The sequence below is a fragment of the Gymnogyps californianus genome, chromosome 1, assembly GCF_018139145.2.
Source record: "Gymnogyps californianus isolate 813 chromosome 1, ASM1813914v2, whole genome shotgun sequence".
Lineage (NCBI taxonomy): Eukaryota > Metazoa > Chordata > Aves > Accipitriformes > Cathartidae > Gymnogyps > Gymnogyps californianus.
The window spans coordinates 121,678,548-121,704,186 of record NC_059471.1 but is presented as its reverse complement, the minus strand read 5'-3'; the positions used below and the strand labels follow the sequence as shown (position 1 = coordinate 121,704,186).

General features: G+C 36.8%; 1 protein-coding gene across 1 annotated transcript; it reads right to left on the bottom strand.

Annotated features, from left to right (window-relative positions):
- Nucleotides 1-101: 101 nt before the first annotated feature.
- Nucleotides 102-23,477, bottom strand: HJURP (Holliday junction recognition protein). The gene is made up of 13 exons (XM_050905832.1): nt 23,365-23,477; nt 22,004-22,070; nt 20,518-20,582; nt 19,301-19,328; nt 14,655-14,710; nt 13,043-13,082; nt 9,466-9,527; nt 8,240-8,338; nt 7,435-7,495; nt 4,904-6,489; nt 4,285-4,348; nt 2,856-2,943; nt 102-742 (listed from the first exon to the last, which is right to left on the bottom strand). The coding sequence occupies exons 1-13, from the start codon at nt 23,440-23,442 to the stop codon at nt 616-618; spliced, it is 2,421 nt and encodes an 806-aa protein (XP_050761789.1). The 5' UTR covers nt 23,443-23,477; the 3' UTR covers nt 102-615.
- Between the last annotated feature and the right edge of the window lie 2,162 nt (nt 23,478-25,639).

Here is a 25,639-nt window from a genome sequence, read left to right as displayed (position 1 = left end):
AAATGCTGAAAGCAGGTTCAGGTTGTTCAGAATAGGTTTTTATTCAGATTATATATTGTGTCAGGTAGAATTTTGTCAGAACAAAGAACATAACTATCAAATCCACTGAAAATTATAAAATTTTATTGAACAATCAACTTCAGTGAGCTACTTAGAAAATGTAACGTTAACATTACATAGCAGGCATATTACAAGTCATAGTGTATAATACTGCATTTGGATCATCCAGCCCAGTTTAGATTTTTTCATTTAGTACTGATACATCTATAAAGCATGAATAGGCAGGAACTCAGCAGAGCGACCTCGTTAATTATCTTATTACTAATACCTTAAGAATCAAAGCATATTAGCAGATAAAAAGATAATACAGATCACATTCTGTTATTATAAACACTACTAAATACATAACTTAAGCTTAGCCATAGAAAGGAAGCCTGATTCCCTGCAATACCTGATGAAGCCAAAGGAGTAAGAAGCGCCCTGTCAGAAGGGATGAACTAGTTCCTGAAGATTTATATTACAGGGAAGTATAAATCAGGACTAATTGTATATTACATATATATACTACATCCTTGATTCTTGGAAGAAGAAAGAAAAACAAAACTAAACCAAACTTTATAAAACAATGTTTTCTCTGTAGCAGTCCATGAACGCTCCTTGGTGAGTTTTGACCAGGAAGTCGTCTGAGGGATTGCTAGGATTTTGGTCTTTCCCATCAGTGTAGCTTAGTTTTCTGGATACCCTAGAGAAAAGAATTGTTTAAATTAAGGTGAATTACACAGAAATACTATGCTTGCTGAAACTCCAATGAACAGAATGAAATTGAAACAAATCGCCAAAGCAAGATATCTGAACATCTTGACTGTGAACAGCAGCAGGTCTCCTTGTCTGCATTCCTATTTGCTTTCAGCTGGAGAGGAAACTTTTCATCCTATGTCATTTTAATGTCTCAGTAATGCTACTACATTAACCTAAATTATATAAATATCTATTAAACTTTGAGATGTAATCTTTGAATTTATTCAAATAGCTAAAAAAGAAAGATATAAGTGAGAATACAATTATTTCCTTGCAAATTACTTAAGAAATGACATAATTTTTTTTAACATCTATTTTAAACTATTTTGGTTTACATCTGACAATTAAGGATAGCAGTATAACTGTAGGACAGCATTCACACAGAGCTGAAGAAAAGTTTATTAGTTATGAACATTTCATTTTCTGAAATATCTCTTTCATAATCATCTTCTAAATAAAGGCAATCAAGTTCCAGACAGGAAGACAATATTCCTTTTCTTTCCACAACCATTCATTACAACATACAGCATTTTGCCACATGGCTTAGGCATAAAACTTCTGAGGGCTCTGAAGCCATTAAAGAGCAGCTTCGCTCCTGGGAACCGTAGAAGGCTAAGAATATCACACCACAGGCCTAAGGAAGCTTGCCAGCTGACAGTCCGTTTTGGCCACAAATCAGCAAACATGCATTTGTGTAATTAAGGAACAAAGAAATAGATTTTATTCCAGATGGCTTGGCAAGAAAGAGTAGGAAATCAGGATTTCACGGAGTGCTTTCTCAAACTTCTCTATTTATATGCATTAAGGAAAGGAAACCCTTTTCCTTCAGAACAGTTACTAACCTCATAGGGAGGGCTATTTTGTATGGATTTGGGAAAAAGAAGTGAGGGGAAAAAAGAGAATTCAAGAACTGAGCAGAAATTTACTCAGCTAAGTGTGCATACTCAACATCACAGAAACATCCTTGTATACTCATCAGCTTGCCTCCAATCTTCTGTTATATCAAAAATAATCTGAATACAATCTTTATCAATATTCTTACACATTTGTAACACAAGCCTCTAAGTTTTAATTCCATCTTTGCTTAAACTGAAACTTTAAATCATGCAGCCTCTTTTCCGGTTAAGTTCTCCATGCAAGTAGTTTAAAAATGCATTCAGGCTTCCTTTGAAGTTTTAACTCGAACATTGTCAAGAGAATTTTGATATCAGCTGTATGATCATCTCAAGCATAGTGAAGATATATCTTGACTGAGTTTGGGAAGGCACCATATCTTGTGGTGCCAAATTAGACTGTTTGGCAAAAAAGCATGTAAAAAATGTTTTGGAAAATAAAATGAGAAATTTAGAGAACTTTTAATGCTTTTTAATCCTGCTGCCTATTAAATTAGTTTGTAATTAAAAATCCAAGAGATCTGAAACTTGAGAAACCTTTAAAAGTCACATATTTTCTAAGAAAAGCAGGTGTAGTAGGCCAGTATCCAGGGAGCTGGAAGGAGTGCTCTCCTTCTAGAGGTCTAAATACACTGCCAATAGTGATAACAGCAGGAGGAGAGAATCTCAGATATCTTCCAAACAGAGCCACTGCTTGTTTACACAGAGCCAAAATGCAGGTAACTATGCCCAACCACACAGCAGCTAACTTTTGAAAGTCCTTTTGAATGGCAATATACTGCACTCTCCACAGCCCAAGGATCTGAGAGGACTTGTTATCTCAAACACAGAGCCAGAATCAAAACAATTCTATGGTTATATCTAAAATAAGAAATGCCTCTATAATGAACACAAAATAAGGATCAGAGTAGCTATTCAGTTAGGCCATCTTACTAACTTGTGTTCACTGGCCATCCATGCTGGAGCCTGGCTAGCTTTGTCCACAGACACTGGCCTCCCAGTCTTCAAGTCTGCAGGTCTGATTAACTTGGGCCTCCCAAGCATCCATGCTGATTTTCATCAGCATGATGAAGTATGCCTGTAAGCGACAACCTCCATATCTTTAATATAGATGTAGAGCAGCAAGAATTTCTTTTGAAATTTCTTTTCTCAAAAGGCACTTACCTTTGGTGACACTTCTGTGCATTTCTGGGACAGCTGTAATTCTTCATTGCCCTAGGCCAACCAGAGTGGGCATCTGCAATCCCAGATTCTGGTGATGAAAAAAGAGTAGTATGAAAAGGGTAAGAACAATGCTGAGTAGCACGGACACTACTGTATGTTGTTAAATTATTAGCCTATTAAGTCATTGGTAATACTTCATCGGCATGCTTCAAGGAGCAAATTTCCTTAAGAAAATATTCCAATGCGAAAGGTTCTGGCAAAACTTAATTTCAAATACATTTTATACACTGAATATATTTAAGTATAAGCTAGGTTTCTTCAAAATGCTTATAATTTATCACCATTAGAAAAAGGCAGAAGTAGAAGAAACTGTTGATACCAGAAAAAAAAAAGTAATACATAAAGTATGAGTTAAAATTTGAGGAACACAAAATAAGACAGATGGGATAAGTCCACCTCAAATAATCAAATTCTTTACAATTAATCAGTAATGAAAATGCAACAAGGCAAGAACCATGCAGACAAGTGCATTTCTTCTGCCTTTCTTCTTGTATACCAGTTGAAAATATTTCAAGTCACCTTCTTCAGTATCTTCCTTTACATGTCAGTTATCCTAACGTGCCATAAAGCACGATCTAGATAATGCTTTTTGTAGTCGTTAGGCTTGAAATATTTACACCAAAATTCTATCTGGGTTTGCATCAAGTCTGGAGAGCTTCTGAAGAAAGTTAGTTTACTAGCGCAGTACCTGATGACAAGGTTCATAAAATAAAACATGGAAAATAAACATTGGTGATTTTACTTAGCAGGAAAAAAGTTCAGCTTATGTTATAAGCATGCTTTAACCAAAATCAGATTTTTAAAAGGAAATTAGCATCTAGAGTCTTAAACTAATGTAGTTTTGTTTTGGTTTTTTTTAATAATAAAATTCTACTGTCCTGAATTGGCAAAAGTCTTTTTATCCAGACTAACAATCTAATTCACCTAAGCAAGTGACAGCACCCATGCAACAACTCAATTGCAAGTTTTTGTAAAGCTGAAGAATCCAAACAAAAGCATTTGGTTATTCAAGTGTAGGGTTAACAAACTATGCATTTCCCGCTGAACATTTAGATACTGAAAGTAAAAGCAACAGCAAACTTTAAATAAAACAAAAAAAGGACCAGAGAAAACCAGCAGATAATAAGCAACAGTTTAGTAGGAAAGTCCTAGTTTACCCAAAGAAAAGCTTCTTAAATAGCCGTTAACATGTGATTCAGGAAACCCTTTTCTGTATAGATTCCTTAAAGGAACACTAAAACATACCCAATTACTACTGAGGAAGAAGAGCTGTCACCTAGACAGTAGTCTACTGAGATCTGTAGGTTTACCCTTTGAAGAAGTGCTTGTGATTGCTAAAGTAGTAATTCATAAAGTCTCTGAAACTAACCTTGCAGGGAAGTACCAGGAATACCAAGAGAAGTTTTGTCTGAAGAAGCATGAAATCCAGAGTCCTGAAAATAAAACGTCAGGTTACATCGATGGAAAAACTCTCGTATTATTTCACAGCTTGCCTCAGAAGAAATGACTGGGAACCTGGAAATACAGGCCTGATTAATATTTAAATCAACAAGTCTAATGATTCCAATGGAACCCAGTAAAGCTTAATTTGTTTGCCTCACCTTGTCCATCTATAAAATGAATAAAACATCATCACTTCAGAAGGACAACAACTTAGCAGGGTAACTGTTTGAGATTATTTTAGCCAGTGACACAGTCTATTAAAATGTAACAATTTTTATTGAGCATTTTATAACTATTTTCAAGGTTATTAAATATAGTGAGCTTCCTCACGTGATCCAGGAGATCTGATGCAACTTATATTTTAGCAAATAAAAATCCCCAAAATCTCAAACCTGTAAAACAACTCTACTGACCAAACAACCCATACTGACCAGAAGTATGCTGTCACTAGTTTAAACAGCTTCCAGCTCTAATCCATTTTTAAGCCCTTTTCCAAATATCAGCAAAGAGTGCACAATCATTTTTTTTACAAGGTCCTTAAGTACCTGACTCTGACAGTTGTGACTGTCAAAAAAGCTGGGGTTACTGCCATTGTATGTGCTCAAAGAATCCATGCCAACTGTCTGAAGATTAACGTTTTTTCTGTGAGAAATCTGTTGACATTTTGTTGAAGGAAAATAACGTTCTGGTATATTTTTCAGTCGCTTTACTGGTGAACAAAGATGATCATTTTCAGAACTTCCTAGTCTTTTAACTCTGGGAATTGCAGATAAAGTTCTAACAGGTGAGTTAACAAGCGCATTTACAGTTTCAGACATGGGTATTCCTTCATATTTCCTTACATTTGAAGCTCTCTGAAACCCAGGAAGTTTTGGAACAGCCTCCCTACACAATTGCTCATAGATCCTGTCAAATTCTCTATCATACTGTGTATTGGACCTCACAGAATCACTTAAATTACTCTTCACTAATCTTCCTTTCTCTTCAAGGTTCTGTGAATTTGAAAGAGGTCTTGTTAACGTCAAAGGCTTTTGGATTTCTTTGGAACACAGTTTGTAGTAGAGTTTTTCAAATGCATCTTCGTATTTCTGGGGCATCTTTGAAGGACTCTGCTTCACGGAAAATGAGTGTTCGCACTGGAAAGAAATTAGTCTTTCAGAAATTCTTTTTTCAGGATTTATGAGCAAAGTATTTGATGCCCTTCCAAGAGAAAAGTTTGTGACAGGTGTAAAAGCGTTACCATTGCCGTAGGAACTGCAAGTAGATGAACACAACTCTGAGGTATCACCACAAGGAAAGTCAGTTTTTTGAGTTTTACTCTCTTTTACCAGATGAAGCGCTGTTGACCCTGAACTGGCAGTTGATGTTATAAAACAGTATTCTGAGGAACATTTGTAAGCCAATTTTTCACTTTCTTGGCATTTTGAATTCTTCAGTGATACAGTAGTCTGTAACTCATCTTCAACTAGAAATGTCTCTCCCATTCTAGCCATAACATTAGGAAAAACAGTCTGTTTGGAGACTTTTTGGCCTTTTCCAGTTACCAAATGATGTTCTAAACTTGAGTCAGAGTAGTCCATTTCGATTTCATTTGTATCAATATAAGAATAAGGTACCAGACCAGATAAATTATTAACGGAACACCTGTCATCACAAAGTTCTCTGTTCTCATTTCCAAAAGTTTGATTCTGGATGTCTTCACTTCTACTGCTGCATATGCTGGGTAGCGCTTGCTTCAGTTTAAGAGGTCTGAACCCTCTTATTTTGTCTACAGTGACATTGAACTTTGTTCTTCTAGAACACCATCTTTTGTGCCTTAACTGTCCAAACATGTGTTTTAACTCTTTTCTCCGAGACTGCTTTGTCATGAGCCTTGTAAGTATCTCTACCATCGCTGGATACAAGTCTGCAAGAGTTACATTGCTCCAGGAGCATTCCTCATCTGCAGACTGGTATTCTTCCAAGATACTATCACAGCAAATTTTATTCAGTTCTGGAGAAGGTCGATGCCTGGGTATGGTTATTGTATTTGGTGAAATGGGAACACCAGAAAATTGTAACTGTAGAGGTCTGGATGAAGAACATTCATTTGACAACTCCACTTTCTTTCTGCAAACAGCAGCTTGGTTGCCTATTCAAAAAAAACAAATGAATCACAAAACAAAACCAGAAGAAGAAAACAACCCCAAACCTATTAGGGCACTTCCAGTAATGTATTACATGACTTCAAAACAATTGCATGTGCTACAGACAGTCTTACTGTAATAGTATGTTTCATTAAGCTTTTTTGCCAGGCTAAATGGATGATTAACATACAATCCATTAGGAAAAAATTAAAAGGTTTTTCCTAAACATATTGAATTAACAGACTATAGAAGACAGAAATGAAGTGTGTTGGGAAAAAAACTTTATATAGATATAAAATATTTTCATTGTAGAGGTAGCCTGCTTTGCTCTTTGTGATTTCTGACCAGGAGAAGCAGCCTTATCCTACAGGTTTTGTTACTCTATTGCCATATTACTTGAAAGCTTTGTACTTGGCTAGTACCAGTGCAGTTTTGCTTGCCGTAAAGTGTGATGAAGATAATGCTTTTTGTAGTTGTTAGGCTTGAAATATGTACACAAAAATTCTATCTTGGGTTTGCATCAAGTCTGGAGAGCTTCTGAAGAAAGAAAGTTTACTAGTGAAGTATCACTTTGAGTACCAGTTACCAGCAGACCCAAAGCCATTCATTACATTCCTTGAATTTAAAAATCAGCAGAACCAAAAAATTACGCTTTCATTTAATTGAGCTTAATGCTGCTGAATTTTGTAACTATGCATTTTTTTCCCAGGGCTATTTAAGAAAAGCTGGTTTTATGTATACAAGTTATTTATTTTCTATTTTTCAAATACATTTTGCCATAAGCAAAATCACATCTAACTTCTCTTCAAGAATCCAGCCTGTTGAACTTTTCTGTTGGATAAATAGTGCTTCTGTTTTCAATAAATTAAATATTTATTTCTAACAAATTTTAATAAAACCACATTTTGTTACTATCCTATTTGACCAACACCCAAAAGATTTAGTTGTACCAATCAGTTCTTGCACTGGCGAAGCTAAATGAAGACCTTCCAATGAACCTTGAGGTGCTATCTGAAAAACAAACAAAGCAAAAAAGACACATAATTAATATCCTGATTTTTTTGCACATTAAAGGTGACTTCAAAGCCTTATTTGTGACTCCTCCTACTCTCTCCTTACTATACTAGGTACAGAGTTATGGTCTTAAGGGGCTTAGTAAATTTCAGACAAGGAGGAAAAAGCCTAGTCTAAGACTTCAGTAAGAATTTCCAAGAGTTACCAGTTTAGTCTTGGAAAGCTATTTATCATCCTTGCAAGTTCTACATTATGTATCATATTTTAATCCCTTTCTCAAATATGATAATTTATACATGGATATATATATCTGGATAATCTATACATCTCTGGCAACTCCAGTAGGAAACAGAAGCTATACCATGTAACATAACCCTTCGCCCCCTATCCCCCTCATCCCCAAAACCAAAATAAAGCTAAAACTCCTTTTTTTTTTCCTACAAACCTCAAATTTAGACTTTTCTGAACACTTACTGAAGTGAAGATCAACTCACACATCGGGGTTCAAAGAACAAACTATAAAAGTAAAAAAACCAAGAAATATTTGGATATCCTCTGTTTCTTACAAATCATTGCTGTCAGAGACCTGAGATACTGTGATATTTACATAGACAGCAAGCAGGAGAGGAACAACAATGGAGCAGCAGAGAAGTTGTATTAGAATTCATTGTGCTGCACAGTTACTTCTTATTTTATTCTAGTTAGCTAACAACTTATAACAGAACAGGAGAAATATGTTACCGTAATCCACTTGGGAATTTTTCTAGCATGATCTTGTACTATCACATCCACTTGAACTTTTACTTTCTCTTGAAGTTTCCCGTCATCTACATACAGATTCTTAGAGGAAAAAAAAAAAAGAAAGAATTAAAACACATAGAAATTATTGACACTGACAAACCCAAACATATTGCTTAGATTTGCTTCAAACTGGTATTATTCAGATGAGGATATCCAACGAGCATAAACTTATTTTTAATGTATACATTTTATGTCAAAAAAAAATCCCGAGAAGGAACTGTATGTAAAGACATATAAAAAGAGATAACCAGCTAGTTTACTGATGCAGGGAAAAGTACACACTGCCTCAGAAGACCCACTGATAAATACAAAAACAAAACAAAAAAATCCTAGCGATAGGTTACAAAGCACTGGTAATTATGGCTGCAAATCTTTACATGTGTTATTAACATCCATGAATTCATATACAAATCAAATTTACTCTGTAACGCACCTCTATGTAAAATCTAAAAGCATTTGGTGATAAATGGCAAATGTTTTTCATTAGTGAAACTCTCACTTTCTGAAGCAGTTCTGTTGTTAGGGACATGACAATGCCTAGCACTATGCTAAACAAGTAGGAAAGTAAATTTAATTTTTCGTAATTGTATTTGAGCAAGCAGAATACAGGATTAGAATGGATGCACACACAAAGTGTGTGTTGTACTTTTCTTCACCAATGTAACTACTCTGGGTAGTCCCGATACTCATAGTCTAGTCTGGGAAACAACAGCAGAGGATTCCAGTCTGCTTTTGTTATGGTAGCCATTATTTCAGATTTACTTTTTAAAAAAAAAAAAAATCATGTTACCTATTTATGCTAGACTCTCAGGTAAACTATCATATTTTTATAAGTGTTTTCACTTTGTGATTCATCTGGTTATTCTTTTTCCATACCTATAAAAGACTTTCTCAGGGTTGCCTGTTCTATGCAATACATTGTATGGCTTTCTCTGGTATACTAATAATACCAAGACATAATATTACTTCATATTGGTCTTCATAACATTATTTATTGAACCTCTCATTTGCTATACTTACTAAAAATGTTGCATTAAGACGCAGACTACATAAAGTATTCTGCTGACTGCATCAACTGATCAGGCACACGTAAGCTATTCAAACACTTCAATCATTTCTATCGAACACAAAATTATTCCATTACATTAGACACCAGAAATTTTTACCTGGAAGTGAATGTCTTCAAATTTTCTTCTTACTGAAACTATATCGGCATCACTTTCTTCATCTACAATTTGAAGTTAAATACTAAATAAAAATCTAGTTGAACTCAAAACCAAAAACGGAAATGTTTTTAAACACACACTGTGTAACTTATTGACTAAACTGATTTCATTTTAGAAAATGGTTTTGTACACTAAAACTTTTAATCTGTATTACATTTCCATTTCAAGTCTAATTGAAAAGCATGGTTTACAGGTTCATAAATAACTTGAGGGGAACAAAGACTGAAGATAACTTGTTTGTAACCAGTTCTTCAAGATTTATGCTAACCATTTCAGAGAGTAAAATATTTTCAAAGCACTGCTCTGCAAGATTCACTATTCATTAATGTATCATTCCCACTTATTTTCCACTACATTCCTAAATACCCCAACAAAGAAAGTAAGGACTTTCTACCATGCTTCCTTTTCTTAGTTTCTTATTATCAAGACTGCCTTAGAACTGCCAAGGTGAGAAATAAGACAGACTTGAGAATATTAAAACACAAGTCCAAATCTTCCAACTCAATTTTTAGGTATTCTATGGGCATTTTTGTGAATGAAATGCAACAAAACATTTTTTTGCTAGATGTAGCCAGACCTTCCAATTCATCATTAGCTAAAGCCTCAGTCTTTCACAACCATAAAACACGTGACTGCATTGTAAGCCCCGATTTCTGAATTTCCCTGGCTGTTATATCTTTGTCCCACAATCATGTTCACCACAGTGAGGGAAAGAGGAGAGGAGAATAAGCCTGAAAAGGAAAACAATGAGTGAAAAAAAATCTTGGTTATGATACCTACCACATCACTGCCTCCTCATACTATTCTTAAATTACTAAAACCAGAATGAAAATCTTTTCCAGCTAATCCCATCTTCCTTTTTTGTTCCCTGTCAGTGCAATCATCACCTAAAGCCCTGTGGACAGCTGCTGCCATAGAGCTAAGATAAAGATACATATGAAAGAAACGCTATCTTTGTGGGAGACAACACAATTTCACATCTTCCAGGGAAAGTGTTGAGCAATCAGAGAGTTGGCTTTGACTGTCTACCTGACCCCAGTAGAATTATTTTATTAGAACTGAAACCCATACCTCTCAGATTATCAAAGTTTCTTCCCACATGACTAATGGAAAACAAAGTTGTGGTCCCTTTATCCACAGGAAATCAGTTACTAAGCATCAATAGTGGAAGAAGCAGTAAGAATGTTAATGTTTTAATCTGGAAAAGTTTCAACCTCCAATTTCTGTTGTAACAGCCGATACTCTCTTTCTGCCATACAGTCTCCTTCCTCCAGTAGAATCGGACACAAAACTGGCAGACTGCTCCCTAAATGGTCACTGAGATGACCAGACTAGACTGCTACAAAAATCAGAGGTTCTTGAGATAAAGGTAACAACTTCAGTGTCCAGGAATGGTTGACCCCATCATTCCAATTAACAAATCATTAGAAAATAGCTTGTATCATAGAATGAATTGATCTGTATACAAGTTGAATACTCTTCTAGGTGTGAAACGTCACAAAAGTGTAATTTTAGTATGTCTTCAATGTATTGTCAATCATACTTCAAATCACTTGGACATTAATTATTAGCAGAGGACCATGGCACAGCACAGAACAGAAAAAAGTGAAGTATCTTCCCCAGGGACCCTTAAAGTATTTTTAAGGGCCAAAAGGGAAATTTGGGAACACCTTTGTTCCTCAAGTGCAGAAGAGAGAAGAAAAATGAGAACTCCCACCTTTCTCTGGAAAATTTGACCCATAATACAGGAAGTTATTTCACTGGAGATGCACTCAATACGCTATCATTACCTAAAAGGTATATCTTATTTAAAAGATGAACATGTTAGTAAGGGGGTTACTGTAAATTTTAAGTTTTGACTTTGATGTGATCTTCTAAACTTAAATACACTTAGATAAATATACAATTCAGATTGAACTTTCCCCTTTCTCTCCAAATAAATTCATTTTTCTGTGACACTATCCTAATAGATACAAGAAGTTGTTCAGATATCACTATCCTTTGCCATGATACTTCCTGTGAAACCAAAGAAGGTAGACCTAATACTTTTCCCTATTAAGGGCAGACTAATACTTGCAGGTACAGGTGAGAGCTGTTTCACTTTATTTGTACCTGCTGTTGGTAGGCTTTGCATATTTTTAGAACAAAACCACTGTATAATACCTGGAAGAAACACTGCCTTCACTGAGAAATGTGAAGCATTCTGTATGAATACTAAAGATGGAAAACACCTACCAAAGCTAAAGTTTTAGCTAAAGCAGCTGAAGATACATATACCCTATTGCTAACCTTTTATATATTTAAAAAAACCAAAAAAACCTAAAACACCTAGGTGAATTCCATTTTTAAGTGAGGAATCCAATCCCACATCTCTATGAAGCTAATTTCTAGGTCTTATTGTATTTGGAGATAGCTGGGACTCACCGAGGCTGCTATAAATCCTCTCCAGTCTCTTTCTAGAACATTCACAAGAGAAGGAGAAGTGGATAATCGTAATATTGTACACTGCTATGAAGATACCAGAGTCTGAACTGCATCACTCATTTATCCCATGAGTGCAAAAGACACAAAGGACACTTACAGAAGCTAAGCTACAGATGCCTCTGAAATTTCTTTCCTATATTTGATTGCGAAGGTTGAGAAAAAACGAACTCACATTTTCTAAATTTGCAGAAATTATTTTATCATTCAAATAGATATTTGAAATTATCCTCTCAAATGATAGGAGGACAAATTTCAGATTGCTACTTTCTGTTTTCCCTCAACAGAGAAGTAATCATCTGCCTTGGAGACAGCTATGCATATGAAGCACCTAATTTATACCAGAGTATTTAAACACCAGCTAACCATATTTTGCTGCAACTGCTCTTTTAATCATTAAATGCTGGTTACTACCTAGCCATAGTTTCATTTATGCAACATAGTAAGTTTTTATATGCACAAGAATCAAAAGATCTTGAGTAATACAAGTTTTAAATATTTAAAAAACAGTCATTCAAAGATTGTTACCACTAATTAATACAATCAAATAATTATTTGGGAATACAAGGTCAAAACCACACAAAACTTTGCAGACAGGCCACAAGACTGATGCTGAAACTGTTACAAACACTACTGAAGACTTATTGTTGCAGCTGAATGCAATATCCGTGTTTACCAGACCATTAGAAATTAATGTATATATAGTAATTATTAATAAAACTTCTATTGCCACTTACGCCGAAGTTTTGATTTCACTGTTCCTTTCTTTATTAAGAAAAGGCAACTGAACATATTCCACATTGACTTTCTAGCGTATCAGGGATTCAGGACTGAGATTTTAAAGAGGAATGTGGATATTGATTTCATAGTACTACCAGTACCTCAGTCTCTTGTTATTCCTGTTCTCTACTTTCTGAAAGGGTATAGAACACGTATTAAAATTATTTTTACTATATTAGAAAATTATGAAAAAGTTATTTGCAATCTTTTTCAAAAAGTTAAAAAAGGTAGCTAAAAAGTAAGTTAAAAAACCCACCTATGTCAGATGTATCCACATGAGAGTTCTCAGGAGATTCCTTAAAAGCACATGAAAGGAATTTTAAGACCTGGTAGCATAAGCTATATTAACTAGCCTGTAGAATTTTCTGCTCTCACTACTTGCTCAGTTTTTTGAGGGGGGTGGTGGTAGTGAAACAAACTCAGTTACATTCCACAAACTATGTCCAAATGACACCATCTTTATGAACAAATTGTACATAAATTTGTCTTGATTCACATCTCATTACTCAATGGGGAAAACTATTCTCTTCCCAGCCCTTCTATATTCAGACAAATAATGCAAGAAGCTATTATACCACAAGAGCAAAAAATAGTTGACATTAACTCTAATCACCAAATCTTTATCAGTATGTACTGGGGATTTTCTCTGTGTTCCAATGTATAAGGAAAGTTTCTTAACTGCCCACTTTAAACAGTTCTTAATTGCCTACTTCAAATAATCTATATATAACATTTCAAACAGGTTTTTGCTCTGTTTTGTAGAAGTCCTGATAGTTGCATAAAAAGCTCATTTATATGGATAGGGAGCCTTTTCTAAATGTTTACCATCTACATCTGACATCACGTTCTTCAGAATTTTTTTTAAAAAAGTCTAAATCTATTCTGTCCAGTTCAATCATAAAATTAGTGTATTGTGGGTTAAAATGACATCAATAAAATGAGACAATTCTAACTACCATCTATGTAGAACAAATAATTAGGAGCGACCAGTGAGATGGCCCATATCACTCTTCAAATGCTGAATATTTTCTCCTTAAAAAGGAGTCAAAAGAAGTTATTGTAGACAACCACAGATTTTTACAAATAATAAATAAAAAAGTTAGACACACATATTGCCTAACTAAAAAGACACTTGATGGTTTAAAGCCTATAGACAACTGCTCTCTCTCCCTTTAAATAAACTTAAAAGAGTAGAATTCAGCTGAAATCCATGGCTATCATGCCTGTTATTCAATAGCTCAAATATCACAATGGGAGGGAGGATATGTAATTATATGAAACATACGTAAAACCTACCACATAAACAACATGAATAGGGACATAGCAAAAATTAAAAAAAGTTGCATGAATCCACCATCACAAAATATATTAGACCACCACATATAGAAGTCCAGAACTTGAATTCATCACCATCTCAAAGCACAGAACCTATCAGGGGAGTAAACAATCACGGGACAATCTATATATAGATGATCTATACTAATGATAACATTAATCAGAACATGAAGATTTTAATTTTACATGAACACGCACCTGGTAAGTAGACACATCTTTCCTAAAATAATGCAACTATATGCAGGGAACTACATGAGGGGAAATATAAACCAATTGTTTAATAAGATATCTAAAGTTTGAAGAACTGCAGTGAAAGAACTGCAGCAAAATACTTCAAGCCCTCAATTTTTTTCAGAAGTACTTATTTAAGGAGAATAAAGTGATTCAATTCAGCAATTAGTAGGTCTTTAAAATCTAACTTTATAGCTATGGTACAGGACCACCTGCTCATGATTAATTTCTTAGCTTTTGACTCCATAAATACATTTTCCCAAAGAGGCTTTATAAGAGCAGATGCAATGTGGTACCCATACCTGATGTGCTGTTGAATGTCCATCTTCAAAATCACTGGTCTGTTGCTTTGACATTTCTTAGCATGCATGGGAGGAAAAAAAATAATTCTATTTCAATTTGATAGGTCACAGATCAATGTTGTACCTGAACTCATTAATTCTTCATTTGGATATACTCTTATTTGTTTTGAAAAACATTAAACACAAACATTTAACAAATGGAGAACATACATAGGACTGAAAAAGAATAGACAAGTGACAGAACAACATTCTAGTCAAATACAGCAGACTAATTCTGATCAGAGATGTACACCTACCATATTACATGTTTTCTTCTTAACCCATGAAGCACCACAGAAAATAAAATTTGCCCCTTTATCAGGTGGTATCACTTGTAGAAAAGGAATACAACTGCAAACTTTTTGTGCATTTTTCTTAGCATATGTTGAAAAGGATAATGAAAAGACTAACTACTGCTGAAGCCTGAGGGTAGAGCCCCAAACCTCTATTGCATTTTTTAATGATTTTTGGCAAGGGGGCCTTCCAAAAGTGCTATGCCTGTGTTCCTGCACAGAGACACCCACCCACAATCTTTGTGGGATGTTTTTTTCCCCCCTCATTTATTTCATAAGAAGCAGAAGAAATATAAAGAGTGTAAGAGCTGTCTAATTTAGCAGAGATCTCCCCTTTTTACATTTCAATCTATATTTTGGTCTTCTTAGCTATTGCAACTCAAACGGGTTTAAATGAAACCCAAAACATTAGACCCACAGAGAAGTAGCTATCTTCAACTAAATGTCACTTCCACATAAGCTTATTTCACAATTAGCCTCTAAGCCAGATATTCTTGCTATTAAAATTACTCAGACTGAAAACTGTTTTGATATTGCTGAAAAAAGTTACATTTCTAACCATTGCCTTATTAGATTTAAAAAAGGTATCTATAGCAAGCTCTAACCTCTCAAGTCTGTATACAGCGCATACGATTATGATGTGCATATAAAAATTATTGCCTAAATCTATTGTTAATACTGCATAAATTACAGAAATTTAATCTTTCCCAAAAGAGAAGATCTATCTCTCCAAACATACGACTCTGCTGGTACTAAAGCTGTAGTGGGACTTCTCATGATTGGATGCATGTGATAGACTTAGACTTAAATAATAAAAATAATGCATGTTCTTTAGCAGATATATTTACCCTACTCAAGACTGTCATTAAACAAGTTGTTGTTTAATGCAGAATTTTTTGTCCTTGCTTTTTTCTGCATTTCTGTTTACAGATAAATTGATGTCAAATATCACAAGTGATTTACTTTTTTTGGTAAAATGGTAAGAAAACTTATCTCATACGTAACTCAGGCACATAGGTATTATTTACTCCTATAAACACTTCATATTATTTAATAGTGCCAAGCATATATCTAAAGATTTCCAGTTTTCTAAAGGCTTAAAGCATACGGAAAGGAACCTAAAGACATCATCTATTTCTTCTTCCATTTTAAAGCAGGAACGACTATACCTAACTTACGTCTAGAAGTCTAACTCATTCTTAAGAGCAACTCCATAATCTCCAAGAAACATATTTCAGGACTTCCTTACATTGACATTTGGAAAGCTTTTCTAGTATTTAACCTAGAGGCTCTCTCTTGTTCTTCCCCCCCCTTCCATTTAAGTCCTATCACCAGTGGCTCTAGTAATTTTTTTTCTTTTTCTGACTCACTCCAGCTAGTCAAGCTACTATCAAATACAAAACAAAGTACTCCACCACAAGTTTTATCACTGTTAAACAGTGCAGAAAACCTGTTTTGTGTGCTTTACATACTAGGCACCTGTGCATATCTTCTAGCACAGCGAGTGCTATTTTCACAACAGAGTGATATTCTTGGTTGGCTCAACCAGCCTTCAAAATTGCCTCTTCTTGCATTTGATTATCCCTACATAGGTCTATTACTTTGAACGTCTCTGCATGAAATCACACAAAGTTTACTTTAAGTTTTAGCCCCAATTTGTCAGACCATCTTTCACAGTGGTCATCCCTGCTTGGTATCATCTGCAGGTTAATTAAGGGTATCCTCTCTTCTACTATTTACTTAAAGAAAGTATAAACTAGTAATTTGCTCAGAACAAGTCCTGGAAAAAATCCCTCATGTTTCCCTTCAGTTTGGACACAGACCATGGATAACTATTCTAAGCACAGTTTTCCAACCAGTAGGAAAATAGGCTATAAAACCACTCTCATGTAAAGTTAATGAAGCATATTATATAACTAGAAGACTCTGGTTTCAGCTTGTAAACTTCTCAGGAAATTTATGTTCACTATTTTGCAAAAAAATTACAGTAATGCTTCCTTTAGAATATATTAGCAATGCATTTTTTTTAGAAGCTGAATAAAGCACTTTGCAAACATTTCTGGATTGGGAACACGGGAAATCAGAATAACACAGTAATGTCCCATTGAAATCCCTTACTGAGCAAGATCTATGAAACACCACAGAAGGTGTTTTGTTTCAAAAAAATTTCTCAAGGAAAGAAAGAATTTTAAGTGGCTAATATATGACAGAAATATTGCTGCTCTTAGAGGTTGAAATTTAACATACTTGGTCCTCCCATACTCAGAACTACCATATATTAAAAAAACCCACACTCAAAGGATTGTCATTTTACCCAGTAAAACTTCATGGGGGTACTGGACATTCTATCCAAATAGTAAAAATAGATTCTAGCAAAATTCAGAATTGTGAGTCGGAAAAACACACTCAAGTTACATTCCAAGGGAAGGGGTTCATTAATAAGTATTTGAGTCTTATAAAGATATTTTAAGTGTTCACAGGTAAGAGCACAGAACTTTATGTATCCTAATTGAAAACGCATATCAGGCCCACCTAAAAGTATAGAACAAGAATAGGTGAGATTTGCACGTTAGCTTTAATAATCCATAGCCAGAAGGATTTTTTCATTGTTGTTGGGCTGGGTTTTTTTTGGGGTGTTGGGGTTTGGTTTTTGGTTTTTTGTTTGGTTTTTGTTTTGGGGTGTTTTTTTTTTGTTTGGTTGGTTTTTTTAAGGGTAACACCAACCACAACCAGCCAGTTCAAATGCTTACTCCATGTACGCTTGGTTTCAAATAAAAAAGTCAGTGCAAGACATGATTTTCTTAAATTGAACAAAATCCACAAGAGTCTATCTTTTATAGCGTATATAAACATATATGTATAAACACAAATCTGTAAAAGCAGTTTTTTCCTTACGACAAAAGCTGTTAACACTAGTGCTATTCCCCCACCTTCAATATTTAGTTAAATATTTCTTCCCTAGGATAACTTGTAACTAAATAATAAAGACTTTGCTCAAGTTATAGTAAAAGTTAGAAAAAATATCTAAGATATCAATTTTTCTGCTTTTCTACCTTATCTGTAATGCAGTACGCTAAATGTGAAATTAATTAGATCAAGCCTTCGTAGCATTAAAGAAACTCCAAGTAAATTCCTTCAATAAGAACTTCTAAGGCATTCAGATCTTAGGTCAAAACACAAAGATTAACAAAAAGTTACTTCTAAAAGACTTCAAATACTGTATCTTTTAAAAAAATAACTGATAAATGCTCTTTCTTTCTGAGTTTTACTGCAGATTGCAGCCAGTCATTTTTTGTACTATTCAGACCCATCAGCATATATTTTCTAAAAATTAGAGGCAAAGGTCTGGAACATCTGAATCTTTTTGTATCAGACCCTTATTTCCCAGCTCAGCATTTTAATTTCATAGGTTGATTCAAAGTCTATACCTGAACCCTGTATGAACAAATTTTTTGGTAGGATTGTAGAGGGAGAGAGATATTAGGTTGTGTTTTGTCCTCAGATGTTCAGCGTAAAATTTTCTCAGATTAATGTCATAAAATAAGCAACACCAAAAAAACCACTTCAAAACCTTAAGAGAAAAAAGCCCAACATACCTTTGCTGTACTACACATCATAATTTCCTCCAATCATTTATCCCAGTAAAAATATGTATTGTATTGGAACATACAGCTCCTTTTCAGAACAATGAGAAAATCTTCAGATGTCATACATCTCCCTAAGTAGTATCAGAATTATGCTTTGGTGTGCAGTCTTGATTTGACTTCCACCATGATACTTGATCTCTAATGAAATAACTATACATTACCTTTTCCTGCAGGCAGCCTGATTCATTCAGTATACAGAATAACCTGCTAAATTTTTGATAGCTCATCATGTGACTTCATGAGATTCTTTTAACACACGTTTTTTAATATGCCTACTTATCTAGTTATTTTCAAAAAGCTAGCAACTTCCAAATTTCTCCACTTGTACAACCACGTAAGTTAGGGTTACAATTTTTAGATTCAATGAACATCTGACAAAACCGACATATACAACAAAAAAGCTGTCTGTTTCATTGATAAGGGGAGATTATTTTAATCAACTGTTGATGATAACATCAATTAAAATGTATTTACTTATCTTAAAGATTTCAAACTACATTTCGGAATCCTGATGAACATAAGTATTATTGGTTTTTTGGGTGGTTCCCCCCACAAAAAACGGTGAGTATCCTAAAGAGTTTGGCATAAAACCAGGACATCTTCTATTAAGTCAAGACTCTTTGGATAAGATAATTTATAGCACTTATTTTTTTTTAAAACACTTTACCTGCATTCCTTTGACTTCCTCTATTACGCTGCAATTAGAAATAGGAAAAAAAAGTCAGAAGAATCTTAGAATAGTAGTTAAAATAACTGATGCCTTTATTTACTTTGGTATATCTCACAGCTAGGCACTTCCTAAATAACCATTCAGTTTCCTTCAGGTTTCCTGTGGCCTGACCAGAAAAGCCACATATACATCGTAAAACTTACCTGATCATTCACTTCTTGCTATACTGTTGCTGTTAAAATCACTACAAGAACATAAGCTATAGCTACCTTGGCCCACATAACAGGCTAAGACAGAGAATTCCTCTTACAGTCCTTAATGGATTTAGCCTGTAAAGTTGTGCAGCAACGCTTAGTAGATGATGCCCAAGGTATTACCAGGAGTGGAAAAGGAAAGGGAAATACAGCACCTTTTCCGTCTCTGTTAAATCCACTCTTGTTCCCCAAGACTGAATTTCACTCCTCATCCCCCCACTCTGTGGGGTTCAGAACAGCTTCTGTGTTAACTACCAAGGCACAGTACACAACAGCTTTTAAGATAGATATTAGGAATGTAGCAGCAAGGTGACTTGTGACAGTTATGTGAGAAACACTGAAATTTTGATGAAATTCACTGTTGAGTTCTTATGGGGGAGTTTAGGAAATAGAAAAAGAAGCGACTGCTTGTTTAATGTAAACACTCAGAATAAAAAAAATACAGATCATATGCCCACAACAGTAATGGCTTTAGCCTGACACAGACAGCGAGTGCTGAGACTGCAAAGATACTTTAATTACTCTACCATTGTTTTACAGAAAAAAAGATCTAAAGATGAAACCAGTAAGCCGTTTGGAATTGAAAAGCTGATTACCTGAACTGTGATAAATTGATTCAATGCATATTAACTTCAATGACAATGTTCTGATGAGATCCAAAAGTACGTGTCCCCATCAGACAGCATTTTAAAAAAAAAATATATTTCTCCAGGTTTACCAGTGGTGCTAACCACTGCTAAATGGTCATCTATTTTAGTATATCTTACCTGACAGTCTTAACCAATCTATCGTAAAACCCTATTTTAAAGCAGATGTTGACTTCATTGATTAATATCTCTTGCAAATATTATATTGCACAGCAAGATTAGAATGTATTCCTATATGTATTTTATAGATATATTAAAAAAAAAGAAATATTGCTACATTTTGACTGCATAGTAGGACTATATTATTAGATACCTCAAGTACTTCCTTCTTCCATTTTTTAAGCTTCTTGGCTGACACCTTCCCCCATTGTTTTGGTCCTAGAAACAAGAGATATCAATATAAACATGGCTTTTCTTATAACACTATCTATACCAAGTATCATTCTAACAAACATAAACATTTAAGAAGAACATATTACGTAGTAACAAAACATTATAAAATCTGAGCAGCCTCCAATACAATTGCTGAAACAAAAACTTATAGGAAAACAAGCCAAGAGAATATTATAATTTCAAGTTAATTGAGAAGTCAGGCAAAAAAAAACCAAACCAAAAAACCCACACATGCTGAGTCTAACAACACTGAGCTAAAATCCAAAAAGCATTACAGCCCCAGATGCTACAAAGAGGGGAAAAGCAAGTTATTTTACTTTTTAAATTTTATTTAATGAATTCAGACTACATGGTATCTGAGGTTAGTTAAAGCCATAAGTAAGGCTTTACATGACTGACATCCATATTCATTCCATATTGAATAGAGGTTACTAAACCAAAAGCATAACCAAGCCTTTACAAATCCAAGACTGTATATTACAGTGCTGTATGCATGCTTCCTCACTCTCCCTCTCTCAATGGACAATGTATGTAAAATGCTATAAAATGCAAGCTTCCCAGTCTGTAAAAGCCTTTAAAAAGTAAATCATATTTGGTGCAACGATTTACATTGGGCTTGACACCATGTTAGTACTTCATGTGTATGTCCAGTAAGTTCTACTTTATAAGAATTGATATGGCAATTTACATATCAAAATCCTCACTTCAGTGATAATAAAAACTGGCAGAACATTTCGTTTCCCAGTAAAGCCACCAAGAGACTAAGTCACAAGTCCCAATAAAACCCCGAGCAATGTATTTTAGAACAACAGGGTTTTTTTCACAATAAGCTCTCCATAAGCATTATCAACTCTATAATGGATTGACAGTTATAATGAAACACTAGAAAAATATGACATGGCACAATGTGGTATAGATTTATGCTAACCACATGAACATTCAATGAAAAGTTAAAGAGATTATCTACCCAGTCTACCCTGACATTCGACATAACAGAAATTTATCAGAGCAGCCTTCAGAATACTAAGCGAAGATGAAACTACACAACCCATTCATGCATATCAACTTCCTGCTAATACCTCCATTCCTTTGTTTCCCCTCAGTCTGCTCCATTTTGATTCTTCTTCTCACAAGTCATCCAAATATTAACCATTGTTATCCTGAACTTTGTTAATAACTCTTTTCTGTTGTCTAAAACAGAGCATGCAACAGACTAAAATGGCGCATATAAATAAACTCTCCAGGTATTATATGCATGTATCAAAGTTTACATACGAAATGCCATACCTAAGTGGACAAAATTCACTATCTGTTGCAATTAAATGTTATATAACTGCCAACAGTTGCACGCTTTACTAAGTCTAAATATACAGCATGTAAATATTGAAGCTTTAAGAAGTTCTTACCTTCAGGTGTATGGTAAGTGAGAGTTTCCATGGAAATAAGCAAATCATCTTCAAAAGGATGATTATACTAAATAAAGACCATTAAAGATTAGAATAAATGATTAAAGCAATGTTTTTAACATGCAATTTAAGCATTGTTTTTATACAATTTTGTTTTGACCAAAACGTGAAGTTATCCATATGTTTATTGGCTGAAGTTAGAAGTCAGGAATCTGGAAATATTAATTCCTAGCGGAAACACATATATTTTAAGCATGTATATAAGTGATTCAATTTCAAGGCATAAACCAGTCACTGACAAAATGGGGCTTCAGAGAGTTTTCAAAAGTGGTTAAGTTATTCTGTTACAGTTTCTTCTAAATTTTCTCTGCAGTAACTGGAAGTAGCCACTTAGCACAGACCTACAGCTCATGACATATAAAAATATCCAATCTAATGCTAGATGAGAAAAACGTTCTAGAACCAGACTTAGCCTTATGCCAGCACCTAGACACTAACACAAAACATTTCCCTGAACAGCAAAGCTGACATCCCTGAATAAATACATGCATCTCTGGACAGAGATCTAAGGTTCCCACATCTTTAACACAAAACGGCTCTGAAGTAAGGAGGACTCATGGAGGGAGTCTCCCACTTCTTTCTGTAGTTTCATTGAAAATACCTTATCTAATGCTAGCTAGTTTGGGTTAAGGGCACTATAAAGACAACTCAGACTTATAATGAAGTCATTTATTCAATACTGGCAGTCCTGGATCTAAGTTTTATGGACGTATTCAAGGAGGTGGCTCTTTACTAGCTTACTCACGCCAAGGCACAGGAATGCATGGCTCAGCACAAACCGCAAAGCTGCCTGAGGCCCTGGGTGACAGCTGCTTTTGCCAGCCAAGAAAAATAGGAGCTTGTGACACCACAAGTAATTAATTGATGAAGAGAACTCAACGTCAGTTACTGCAAATTAGTGCACAAAAAGAAAATTGAACCTGTCAGTACTGACGCACCAGAACTTACAGGTGGTCAGGAAGGAGGGGAGTGGAGTGCACTGCCACTGCCTAAGGCGAGGCGCGCTGAGGGCCGTGGGGCCTAGCAGCCTTCCAGAGGCGGTCAGAGGGACTCACAAGGGCGACCAGGCCCGGCGAAGCCACGCCACACGCCGTTTCGGCAAGAGAAACCGTAAGCGGACCGCGCTCCTGAGACAGGCAGGAGCGAGGCAGGGCGGCGGCAGCCTGGAAGCCCCGCCGGACACGGCCGCGCAGGTGACAGAGCTTCCCCGCCGCCCCCGCGCCCGCCTCAGGACGGCGACAAGAGCCCCTGCTAACGGCCCCTGCCCAACGGCCGGGGCGGCGCGCGAGCGCGGCCCTCACCCGCTCCACGATGCGGTTGATGGAGGCCACGAAGCGGGCGTTGCTCTGCCGCAACCGCTCCTCCAGGTCCAAGGCCATGGCGCGCGGGCTGCTCTCCTCCGCGGACGCCGGGGGACGGCGGGCGCCCCGCACTGCACGCCCCGGCCCCGGCCCCCACCGCCGCCAGACGTTTGCGCCCCGCCCCACTCCAATTCAAACTGCGCGCCACCCACTCCCACCGCCTCCGCCCCGCTTCCCGCCTCTGATTGGGCCCGTTCACGTCAGTTCAGGCGCCGCAGCCCATCCAAGTAAGCAGTGGGGCGCCTTTCTCATTCTGATTGGCTGCTAGAGCTGCCCGGCACCCACCCCCTCCTCACAGTCCACCCGTCTCAAAGTCTTCCCATTAGAGGCTGTGGGTCGGACGCGGCGAGAAGTCGCTGTTCTACCTAGCAATAGTGGCCCACCGTGAGCTCCTATTGGCCGCGGGGTCAGCTCCCGATGCAGCCGGCCGAGCAATGTGCTTGCGGCGGCCGGTGGCAGCAGCGGGCGTTGTGCCGCTTCCCGGCCGCCGGCTACTCCCGCCGGGCGCGGCTAGGAGCCGCGTCGTTCCTTCGGGCGGTCGCTGCCGCTTTGCGGCCGTGGGCCGGGTAGGGTCGGGCGCTCAGAGGAGAGCCCCGCCGCGGGAGCGAACGTGGCGGTCCGGGGGCCCCGCGTGTGGCCGCTGTGAAGGCAGCCGCGGGTGCCGAGAAAGGGGAAGCTCCGCCTGCCCCGCAGGGTGCTGCCCTGGCCTCGGCAAAAAAGCCGATATTTAAAAAATAGTGTGAGCCACTTCATGTGAAATAGACGCCAGCTTTTGCCAGGGCTCCTTGGGGCCGCAGGCCCTGCCACCCCCCGCCGAGGAGTGGTGCAGGCCGGGCAGCTCTAGGCAGGGCTGTACAGAATATAACCTTTCTGTGGGATTCGGCAGAAACGGCGGGAGGAATAAGGGCTGGAGAACTTGATGCTAAATGGCTGCCGTGAGTCGTGCCCTTTCCAGTCGTTCTCCACCCGGTCCCATAGGGTTGCAGGCCTGAGGCCGCTGAGGAGGAGGGCTGGAACCGGCACCACCGAAAGCGTTACCAGCCCACCAGCGCTGATATTTTGGACGTCAGCCCGTTCCTTTCCAATATTCTTCAAGCAACCATTCCTTTTCTGTAAATAAAGTTTATATATATAAAAAAATTGCTGTCATCAGCGCATCAAGTTCCCTGGAACCTCCGAGTACAAAAACATTTGCCATTTTGCCAACATAAAGACATAGATGCATTTTTTGTAATGGCTTCTTGTCTAAAGCTGATTTGTATTTACCTACTTACTGTTTATTAGTTCAGTTGTAATAAATCTTACTTTTTAAATGGCAGAACTAAAGAAAAATACATAATTTAATCCATTTTTAAGCATTCTTACTATCATGTGGTTGTGAAGTTTCCACAACTCACAAGTTGTGCATTAAGGCCTTACCTTGTTTCTGACAGGTCTTTCTTACCCTTTTTCTCGTTCTGCATTAAGGCCTTACCTTGTTTCTGACAGGTCTTTCTTACCCTTTTTCTGGTTCTGCATTAAGGCCTTACCCTTCTTCAAGGTAAGGCCTTGAATGATTTTTCTGCCGCCACTGCATGAATCCCTGTGCTCAGCGGTGAAATCACATGTGTGGTGAGCAAGCCAGTTACAAGAGTAGCAAAGTGTTGATTTCGGTTAGCAGGAAGAGAAAGGACAAGTGTGGTAATTCAAATCTGATGAACTAGATTCTACTCCTACATTTGTGGCTCTTCTTCCACTGCGATGAATGCAGGACAAACCATCTAAAAACCAGAATCTCGCTGATGAACACCTAACTGGATATTCTTTATTTTCTTGATACCCACCTGGGAATGTATTTGCAGAAGCTCTCAGCACTTTCTCTTGCTGTTCACTTTGATGGAAGCTATGCTTTGAATATATAAAAGCTTATATAAAGTTCCTAAGATTAAAAAAAAGGTGTAAATACCCTGAATAAGTCAGATTCTATGTGTCTGAGACTGAGTTGACAAAATTGGTGGGCACTCAGTAGTTTGAACCAAGTCCCTATAATCTTTCCTTTCCCATGGGTAAAAGAGGAATAATACTACTACTTTTACTCCCCTGAATACTGGAAAAATAAATTCTGTGATACTTCCAATATGGTCAAATATTGGAATAGGTCAGAATATTAGTAGGAAGTTTATCAGTAGACAAGTAAGTCTATATATGTTCAGGGCAAGCTTTAGATGATGTGTAG

Bases quoted from the DNA above. Each gene is read 5' to 3' on its own strand.
- HJURP (XM_050905832.1), bottom strand. From the start codon at position 23,442: ATGGCCTTGGACCTGGAGGAGCGGTTGCGGCAGAGCAACGCCCGCTTC. The intron at 22,071-23,364 runs GTGAGGGCCGCG...GTCTTTATTTAG, and splicing joins TCAACCGCATCGTGGAGCGG to TATAATCATCCTTTTGAAGA. The intron at 2,944-4,284 runs GTTAGTTTCAGA...TTTCATCACCAG, and splicing joins TCCTGGTACTTCCCTGCAAG to AATCTGGGATTGCAGATGCC.